Source organism: Odontesthes bonariensis, chromosome 17 (assembly GCF_027942865.1).
Source record: "Odontesthes bonariensis isolate fOdoBon6 chromosome 17, fOdoBon6.hap1, whole genome shotgun sequence".
NCBI classification, from domain to species: domain Eukaryota; kingdom Metazoa; phylum Chordata; class Actinopteri; order Atheriniformes; family Atherinopsidae; genus Odontesthes; species Odontesthes bonariensis.
The window spans coordinates 4,524,382-4,534,566 of NC_134522.1; the positions used below are offsets into that span (position 1 = coordinate 4,524,382).

At 41.5% G+C, this 10,185-nt stretch overlaps 1 protein-coding gene and 1 long non-coding RNA gene across 3 annotated transcripts; one reads left to right on the top strand and one right to left on the bottom strand.

The window, feature by feature from the left end:
* The first annotated feature begins 416 nt into the window (after positions 1–416).
* LOC142366245 (uncharacterized) lies at positions 417–6,265 on the top strand. Of its 2 annotated transcripts, XR_012766763.1 has the most exons (4): positions 417–814; positions 926–1,003; positions 4,760–4,830; positions 5,882–6,265. It is a non-coding gene; the product is annotated as an uncharacterized LOC142366245 (long non-coding RNA). The 2 variants fall into 2 exon arrangements; XR_012766762.1 differs by lacking the exon at positions 5,882–6,265 and having other exon boundaries at positions 4,760–5,226.
* A 1,588-nt stretch (positions 6,266–7,853) lies between these two features.
* LOC142366054 (tripartite motif-containing protein 16-like) lies at positions 7,854–9,697 on the bottom strand. The gene has a single exon (XM_075447845.1). It carries the CDS (start codon positions 9,695–9,697, stop codon positions 7,964–7,966), a length of 1,734 nt encoding a protein of 577 aa, XP_075303960.1. The 3' UTR covers positions 7,854–7,963.
* Between the last annotated feature and the right edge of the window lie 488 nt (positions 9,698–10,185).

Consider the following 10,185-nt stretch of genomic DNA (forward strand, 5'->3'; position numbering starts at 1 on the left):
AGCTCTCAGAAACTACATTCAAACCTGAGCGCTCTTGAGGAGACTTAGGTGAAACTGACCATTTGTAGCATCTAGCTCCATTGGGCCCCATTCATTCTGGTCTCCACCGACGCCCCCAGTGGAATTCTGGTGGAACTGCAGCCAAAAAGCCGGTACAATGGGGCTTAATAGAGAGTGGCAAGGCTGTTCGTTATAATGGCTGTGGTTTGACTGTGTTCGTTGTCGCGCCGGATGCTACGTCATACCTGTTAACACCCCGCCCCACGATTATGATTGGCCCGGTTATGGGGTAACCGAAGACTTCGGGCTCAACAAGGCGAGCCCAGACCCTAGTGCGAGCTCACGAAGTGTAACGAAGATGCACGAAGCACGAAGGGTCTGCGTGAGAGCCAGGCTAGCTCAGCCGCCCCATTTCACCTATCCTGTCGGTATCAAAACAGCAGCAACAACTAGTAACAACAATGTCCGATGATAAAAGAAACAACTGGTCGAGAGCAGAGACTCTGCTTTTTATAAACACAATTCGGGAGGTCGACGTTGTTTGGGCCCTGGATGGGAAGAGGCAGAGAAACGCAGATGTCTTCAAAAAACTGTCCACCGTTTGGCACTAGAGAGGCGTTGAGAGGAATTGGGAGGCCCTACGAAACAAATGGAAGAGCATGAAGGGGAAATATCTGGCAGAGAAGAGGGCTAGTGGGAAGAGTGTAGCCGAGGGGAAAATAAATTATGAATATTTTGAGGAAATCGACTTAATTTTGGGCAGTCGGCCCCGTGGTCACCGCCGCGAAGGAAGCCACGGTTGACAGCGGTACCGGTAAGTGTGTGCCTGTATTCTTCCAAATGTGTCCCAAATTTTTTGAAGTGTGTTATTTATTAATCCATTTATTTGCTAAATGTACTAAATCCTATTATTAATGATTTCCAGTTACTCCAGTTTCTTCAAATGAAGACCCAGGCCCTGCCAACGCAGTGTTAGAGGACGATGATGATGATGATGATGATGGTAAATCAATCCATATCAGATTTCTAATCTTATGATACAATACAACACAACATGTATTTGTATAGCGCCGTATCACAACTATGAAGTTGACTCAAAGCGCTTTCAAAACACACACAACACACAGACACACACATTCCCACATTAAACAAATTTAATGAATTCTATATAAATATCGGACCTAAACTAGCAAATAAAATCCTAGTAAGCAACAGCAATGACTCTGCAAACTCATTAATAAATAGGAATCCAAAAACCATTTTTCTCACAGATGTGAATGAAGAAGAAATTAAAGCAGTCGTGAACAAATTAAAAAATAAATCCTCTATGGATAGTTTTGACATAAACATGAGAGTAGTAAAAAAAATAATCAATAATATCTCAAAACCATTAACTTATATATGCAACCTTTCCCTCCAAACTGGAAAGTTCCCAGAAAAAATGAAAATTGCTAAAGTAATACCACTTTTTAAAAGTGGAAATAAGCACATCTTCACAAATTATAGACCAGTCTCTCTTCTACCCCAGTTCTCAAAAATATTAGAAAAATTGTTCAACACCAGACTAGAAAAATTTATTGAGAAACATAAACTGCTTAATGATGGACAATACGGATTTAGACCAAAGAGATCAACCACAATGGCAATCATAGACGCTGTAGAAGAAATCACTGATGCAATAGACAACAAAAAGCACGCTGTCGGAATTTTCATAGACCTGAAGAAAGCATTTGATACAATTGATCACGGTATCCTACTCCAAAAATGAGAAAAATATGGCATACGGGGAGTGGCCTGGAACTGGATTAAAAGCTATTTAACAGAGAGACAGCAATTTGTGAAGTTGGGTGAGTTTGAGTCTGAACGAATGGGCATTGTTTGTGGTCTGCCTCAAGGTTCTATACTGGCCCCATTACTGTTCAACTTATACATTAATGACATATTTAAGGTCTCTAACGGACTGAAAATGGTATTATTTGCAGATGATACAAATTTATTTCACTGTGATGAGAATTACAGTAAGCTAATAGAAGAGGTAAATCATGAATTAACTAAAGTACAAACATGGCTGAATATGAATAAATTATCACTCAACTTAAACAAAACAAAAGTTATCACATTTGGAAATTATAGAGAAAAAGATAAATCAGCAATTAACATAAATGGTACTGAAATAGAGAAAGTAGCCGAAATCAAATTCTTAGGAATCACAATTGATAATAAACTGAGCTGGAAATCACATATCAGACATATACAGAAAATGGCAGCAAAAAATATTTCAATAGTGAACAAAGCTAAATATGTTCTAGATCCTAAGGCTTTGCATATATTGTACTCCTGCCTGGTATCGCCATACTTAACCTATGGAATTGAAGTCTGGGGAAATAACTATAAAAGTTCGCTTCAGTCCCTAGTAACAGGCACGTGCACAGATAGACCCCTAGTGGTGCTCAAGCACAGGCACGTGCACAGATAGACCCCTAGTGGTGCTCAAGCACAGGCACGTGCACAGATAGACCCCTAGTGGTGCTCTAGCACCTGCCCTTTTGCCCTGGATGAGAAAAGTGCCCTTTCTGCTGGTGCCCAATTTTTTAAAAATATAATAAAATAAAAATTACTTTTTCTGTCATCAATTCCCCCCAACTGTGTTTCGATATCTGACGGTGCATTTATTTGAGTTCTTGTGAGAATTTCGCCCCGACATGCACCGCGGCGCCCACCAGCCCCCCACGCGCCCCTCCCTCCTCCTCCTTCACTTACTGCCTACTGCGCGTGCAGTGCTGAGCGTCAGGCTAAACGGCTGAAGCCAACTTCTTCTCTGACCCGGAGCATCAGACAGACAGGTGATGACAGTGCAATACCCCGACGTTGTTTGGTGATAAATTAACAACAACAATTAGCGCCGCTGAAAACATTACGTCGCAACTGGTCCGACGTTTGCTAAAAAACAAACAAAAAAAAACCCTCACGAAATCAATGATTTAAAAGCCTTGCCCAGTTGTTTACTGACGTTTGTCATGTTTAATGAAGAGAGAGGGGAGAGAGGCAGGCAGACATTAATTATTTTAATTATTGAAAAGAAAGGTAGGTCTTAAGTTGAGCTACATGACAGTCTGGTGAGGTAATGTGGTAGGCTATAGGCTATTATTAGTGTAATGCTGCTTATGCTTCAACTGTCAGAAAACAGTAAAAACATGGGTGCGTACTGTGTTGTCAGCTTTAGAGAGATATGTAATGTCTTGATTATTATGCACAAGAAATCCTTGCCATTGTTGAAGAGAACACTGGCCAGCTCATCTTTCCAACATTTGTGAAGATGGTAAGGATCTATGCAACACTGCCAGTGACAACAGCTTCAGTGGAAAGATCCTTTTCAAAACTGAAGATAATAAAGACCAGGCTCAGGAGTCTCTGTGGGGAAGAAAGACTCTCCGACCTTCTCCTGCTTGCCATTGAGCAAGACATTGAAATAAATCACAGCGAAGTAATAAAAATCTTCCAAGAGATGGCACCAAGGAGGGTGCTCCTGGGAAGATCCTTTCATTTATTCAGAGCAGAGTTTTAAGTTAAAATATTTTCTTTTATTATTTAACATATTATTTGGTTATACAATATGGCCTTGAATGAATGAACCTTTACCAAGTCACAAGTACCAGCGAAATTGTAGCCATCAGCCCGTCTTTGTTTTGTCTTTGTTTTTGTCTGGCCTTGTTTTTGCCTATTATTCATTTATTTATTCAATTTGATCATTTGAGTTAGTATTGGTTGCGTTAACAAAAATAAATATATACGTTGAAAATATCCGACTGTTATTTATTTATTTATCATTATTTTAATTTCATGTATAATTTTGGCGATGGGTGCCCTTTTTTTTGCTTGAGCACCTGCCCCCCAAAATGTCTGTGCACGTGCCTGCCTAGTAACAATACAAAAGCGAGCAGTAAGAATCATTAATAAAGTGGGTTACCTTGAACACACAAATCCATTGTTTCTGCAGTCCAAAATATTAAATGTTTTTTAAATCTATGGAACAGTCTATGTGTCAATATTAAACAATGCCCATCCATTCACCTTTTCAAACTAAGATACAAAAAAATGATATTGTTAAAGTACAGTGCGCAAGAAGATCGCTGCGTACGACAGTAAAATATGTTATAATCAGTTACTCACAGGCCTTACCCTTGGGGTATTCTTATTACCATTGCTGGTATTTTTTAAGGAAGAAGAAAGGGGGGAGGAGAAATGTATGTATAGATGTATGTATGCATATATATATATATATATATATATATATATATATATATATATATATATATGTGTACATGTGTGTGTATGTGTATGTATTTTTTCCTTTTCTTTTTTGCAACTGTACTATGTACACACGTTTGATGGAGAACAAATGATGTAAATGGCGGCGGCCTTATTATTTATTAAGAACTGAATGGGGGTGGGAATCTATAAGCTTGTCTTCATCCCACTCCTTTCCAAGCTTATTTGAATTTGCACAAATACTTAGCCGCTTGTTCTGTATATTATTTTTGCTTGGAATAAACTAAACGAAACGAAACATTCACACACCAGCTCTGTTTGATAGAGTAATTATGAGAATTTTAGCCTGGGCTCGCTTGTATTAGACAGCAGATGGCTGTTGGACAAGGTTGACCAGTTTTCTAGGCTAGTAGAAGACTGCAGTTTATTTAATGGTACTGTTTTAGTAGCCTAATACTAATCTGTTGTCATTCTATATTTCTTTGTAAAGACGCTGCTATGGAGACTGATAGTGAGATGGACATCCCTGACACTCCTGCGTCCGTCACACCGGTTACCCCGGTAGGTAGCCTTTTCAGGAGGCCACTGAAGAGAAAGGTGACTCCAGCCCAGCAGCTTAATGACAAGCTGGCAGAGATGATGGAGCGGCACGAGAGACAGGAAGAGAGAGATAGAGACATGCTGAAATCAATTGTCTCTTCAGTCAACCGACTGGTTGACTGTATTGAGAAGCAGACAACCTCAGCTTCCTTCCAACCACCCTTTCCCTATCCCCACACCCAGCCTGGTCCCAACAGCTACCAGTCCTTTCTGTACATGCAGAATCAGCATCAACCACAACCACAACCACAGCAGCAGAGCTGCGCAAACTCCATCTTAAATGGCAATATATACACCCAGCTCTGAACTGAGTAGGTTATGTAGGTAATGTAGGTTATTGACATATGGCAGTTTTTGTTCTTTCATATTGTCACATTTTTGCCAAGCAATCAATTTATTTAACTTTATATTAACTTAATATATATAACTTTAACTCAATATTTATATATTACTATTAATGAACATGTATATTGTAATATATTATGTAATATAATATTTACATATATAGTGTATGCAAGTCTGCAGATCACACACACTATTCCAACAAATGGTAATAGTAACACTATTTACTATATAGTAGTGTTACTATTACCATTTGTTGGAATAGTGTGTGTGATCTTATGCTTAATGTTCATATGAATTACAGACTTGCATACACTATTACTGTTATTTATTTATTTATTTAAGTATGTATGCACCTACATGTATATTTATAGGTTCTTAATTGGTGCAGTTTTGTGTTTTTATGTTCATATGAACTGCTAAAGTTAAAACCTGAAGTTTTTTTTTTTACCTATATATTTATATTTAAAAAAATGTATAAAGGAATACAGTTCTTGCATGTCCATGTTCAAAAATATTTAATAAATGTTTAACATTTAACATTTAAAAAGGTTCTTGTGTACAATTTGTATGTAACACACTCAAAGGTGCATGTGATTTTGCACATGGTTAAGTATGGCTCCCCTCACCAAATGTGCATCATTTTTGTATTTTTTTTTTTTTCGTATAGACTGGACTGTCTCAGCACAGCGGCATCGTGGCTGCTCCCAGGAATTCCAGCAAATATGTTTCGAAATAGTCCACGATCATCCACCACTGCCTGTAAGATCACAGAGGCCCAGCGCTTCCTGTTGATGTAGTCCCTGTATCCATCCAGGGGAGGGAGAATGGGGATATAGGACCCATCTATTGCTCCATAGATCTACAGAGAGGGGAGGAAAAATGTTCAATGTAATCCAATGCTCAACCCCTCCACAAGGTGGAGCTGATAGGCTAAAAACAGCAAGTGATCAGAATAACTGGAGGCCTACAGAAATGTAGACAAGCTCTCTTGCATTGTTCTATTTTGTTTATTAAATTACAGTTATTGAACTCCCTGTATGCATCTTTTACGACAAGCTAATTGCCTACTTCAAAAAGAAGACCCATCAGATGTAGAATGACATAACGAGTTTACATAACCTACCTGCGGGATGTGGTGTTTCGTGGCATTTCTGTAGGCGATCTGTTGAGCCTCGTCAGCCGACGGCATCTTTACATACAGATGAAGGAGGTCTGATGTGATGTGACGGAACGACGTCAACCATTCACGGTCCGTGAAATGTGCCAGGACATCATTTTCCCACCATAGGCTAGATCTTGTTCGCTGCCATGGTTGTGGTGATGCCCTCTGAGGAGCTATGGCAAGGTGGTCCTGAAGCAGCATAATCAATTCTCGCCTCGCTCTCATCCTCCTTCTTAAATTTCTGACGGCTATTATAAGCCGGCTATTATATATCGCAACAAAGTAATGCGATATAACTTTTAATTCGCTACAGAATCTGATGGAAAAAGGGCTTAAGTTACTTTTTAAAGAAGTAGTCAGTAGTCAGATTACTGTTTGAAAGTAACTATGGCAACACTGCTGCTTCCAGGTGCTCCTGGTGCCTCTAAGGCTGGATTCCCCACAAAAGCCGTGAATGGTCTTCAGTTTTGTTTTTACAGGTGTAGCAGCTGGTTGTCTGATTTTTCATTGTTTTCTATGTTTGTCTCTTCATGTTTCTCTTCCTTTTTTTCCCTTCTTCGCTCTCCCTCTCTCTCTGTCCCCCGGTCCGGTTCGGCACCATCACACCATCACATCATGTTAAGTATTGTAACAAAACTAAATAAATAAAAATAAGGAGTTAATGGGCATCAAGGGGAGCTTTACATTCATAAAGCTTCCCTTGGCATAGCAAATGTGTTTGGCATTAACGGTATTCAGATTACAATTCTGCTGCCATAATGCTGGGCAGGACAAGGGGTAAAAAAATAAGAAAATGAGACGGAGCGAGTTGCTTCTTTCAGACTGAGAGACCACACCTCAGATATCAGACACAAGAAGTTTTAATCACATCTGAGTTCAAACTTTACAATCAATGAGCCTCATTGTGAAGCCAGATAGAAAAACAGTGAAGGCATCATTCAGAAGTAACTTCATATCTGAAGCAACACAACACATTCAATCATCTAAAGTCCAGAATGAGACAAAAATCTGCTTTTTTTAAGCACAACTCAGCAAAACATTTCCAAGATAAGAAGGTAAAATCCCTTTTTCCTGTATTTACATCATGTTATAGATTTTCTTCACTGTGTGACGACACAAACACAATCACTGCTGAGAAAGGCAACCAGAGACAAAAAAACTGCTTTTTTTCTGTGATTAAACAGTTTTGGTAAAGACGGTTGAAAGAAACTGAACCATCAACAGAACTACAAATCAAAAGCTTCGGGAGATGAATCTAAATCACGTCGTCACCTTGAATCCAGACATTTGTTGTCAGCTGAGCGTCTGGACTCAACAGAAAGTCTTCAAACATGAAACTGAGCTGAAAGTCTTGGCTGTAAAAATCAGAACATAAAGAAATATCAGGGCCGTCGGTTTTAGTCAAAGAATATCGAGATATCCAACAAAAGAAAGTCGTCAACAGAACAACATCAACAAATCACTGATTCCCTGAAAATCTCTGAACAGCTTAGAAATGACACCACGATGGGACTAAATGAGTCACAGAATGAGTCAAAATGAAAACTCACAGATTAAAACTCACTGCACCTTCAGCTGCTTCCTTTTTCAGGGGAGAAATTTGCAACTTCTTCCTGAAACAAACGACCCAGGAAACCTAACTCCAGCCCAGAGCGGCTGAGTGAATGTGGTCTGGACTCTGTGGAGGAGAGTCATGGTTCCAGAGACGCTGTAGAAGGACAGAATACCTGCTCTGTGATCCAGGTACACTCCCACTCTGGAGGCCTGAGGACCTGAGATGGAGGTTTCCTTGTTGTTGTACCTAAATGAATAACTGCTTTGGTCACATCTTAACGCCCAAGATTTGTCATTACAACCAAATACACATTCATTCCCACTTCCTGCTCTGCTGATGTTCTTGTATGCGACTGCTACATAAACTCCTCCCATCTCCACCTCCCAGTAACAACGTCCAGTCAGACTCTCTCTGCTCAGGACCTGAAGACACAAGCCAGTGAATCTGTCTGGATGAGCAGAATAAGACTGAGGTTGACCCATTACTGTCACTTTTCTGTTCCCCTCTGACAGTAACAGATATCTGTTTGCTGTGTTTGGATCCAGTGTGATTTCACATGAATATCTTAAGAATCCAGCTCTGCTCTCTGGTTCTGGTTGTGGTTCTGGTTCTGGTTCTGGTTCTGGTTCTGGTTCTGGTTCTGGTTCTGGTTCTGGCTGTGACAGTAAAACATCCACTTCAGCGACTCTCAGTGAGATGTTGGCCCATTCCTCTCTCAGGATGTCCTGTAGTTTCTCTCTGAGCTCTGACACAGCTGCTGTCACAGCCTCAAAGTGCCTCAGAGGACGGATCTGGATGCTGGATGAGTGTGTAGCCCCCCTGAGTGCTGCCACTGAGGGGCAGCTGTGCAGAAACTGGCTGTGATCCTCTGTGTGTGAGAGCTGCTTCAGCTCAGCATCTTTCCTCTTCAGCTCAGTGATCTCCTGCTCCAGCTTCTCCTGAAGCTCTTTGACTCGCCTCCCTTCGGCTTCCTGCTGGGATCTGATCTGCTGCTTCACATCAGAGCTTCTTTTCTGGAGGAGACGGATCAGCTGGCTGAAGATCTTCTGGCTGTGCTCCTCTGTTTTATCAGCAGAGCGATGGATGGCCTCCAGCTCCTGCTGAAGCAGCTTCACATCTTTCTCTGCGTCCTGGATTCTCTGCTGGATCTGCTGCCGACTCCCCTCCAGCTCTCTCTGCCTCTCAGTCCTTTCTGCTGCAGCTGACACTGTGTCGTGGCCTTTATGTTCATCCATTAAGCAGAGATAACAGATGCACTTCTGATCCGTACGGCAGAAAATCTTCATCACCTCATCGTGATCAGAGCAGATGTTCTCCTGGAGCTTCTTGGAGGGCTCCACCAGCTTGTGTTTCCTGAGTGGAGCTGAATCATAATGAGGCTGAAGGTGTTCCTCACAGTAAGAGGCCAGGCAGGATAAACAGGACTTGGTGGCTTTCAGCTTCCTCCCAGAGCAGACATCACAGGCCACATCTTCAGCTCCAGCATAGCAGTGATCAGCAGGAGCAGCTTGGAGTCCAGTCTTCTTCAGCTGCTCCACTAAAGCTGCTAACATGGTGTTTTTCCCCAGGACAGGCCTCGCTGTGAATGTCTGCCTGCACTGAGGGCAGCTGTGGATTCCCTTCTGATCCTCTCCATCCCAGAAGCCTTTAACACAGTGAAAGCAGTAGCTGTGTCCACAGGGAATAGTCACCGGATCCTTCAGCAGATCCAAACAGATCGAACAGCAGAAGCTTTCTCGGTCCAGCTGAACTCCTTTCTGCGCCATTTCACCGTTTAGCAGCAGCGACTGAGTGAGTTTCACTTCCTCAAAGCTGAAACTGCTCTGAGCTCTGAGCTATAAATGACGTGTCGGTGCAGAGAACAGAGCCGGTCGGTTCACTTCCTGTTGGTTACGCCCATCATGAGCTGCAGATCTGAAGGGGAGGGAACAAGGAAAGGTGTGGACAGAGCGGAGCTGCTGTGGGTGAGAGCAGGAGGAACAGGGAGGTTATCAGAGTTCAGTCCATTCAATTCTATCTGGGACTACTAATCAGTCCAAGACCAAAGATTAGTTTGAGCTCTTTTGAATATCTGCTTCTCAGTTTTCCCCAAAGTGGAAACCACAGAAACCTCTTGTGTTTGTTGTTGTGTATCGTCCACCTGGCCCTTATTCTGAGTTCCTGTCTGAGTTCTCAGAGTTTTTATCCCAGTTGGTGCTGAGTACAGATAAAGTCATTGTAGTGGGTGACTCTAATATTCATGTAGATGTTGGAA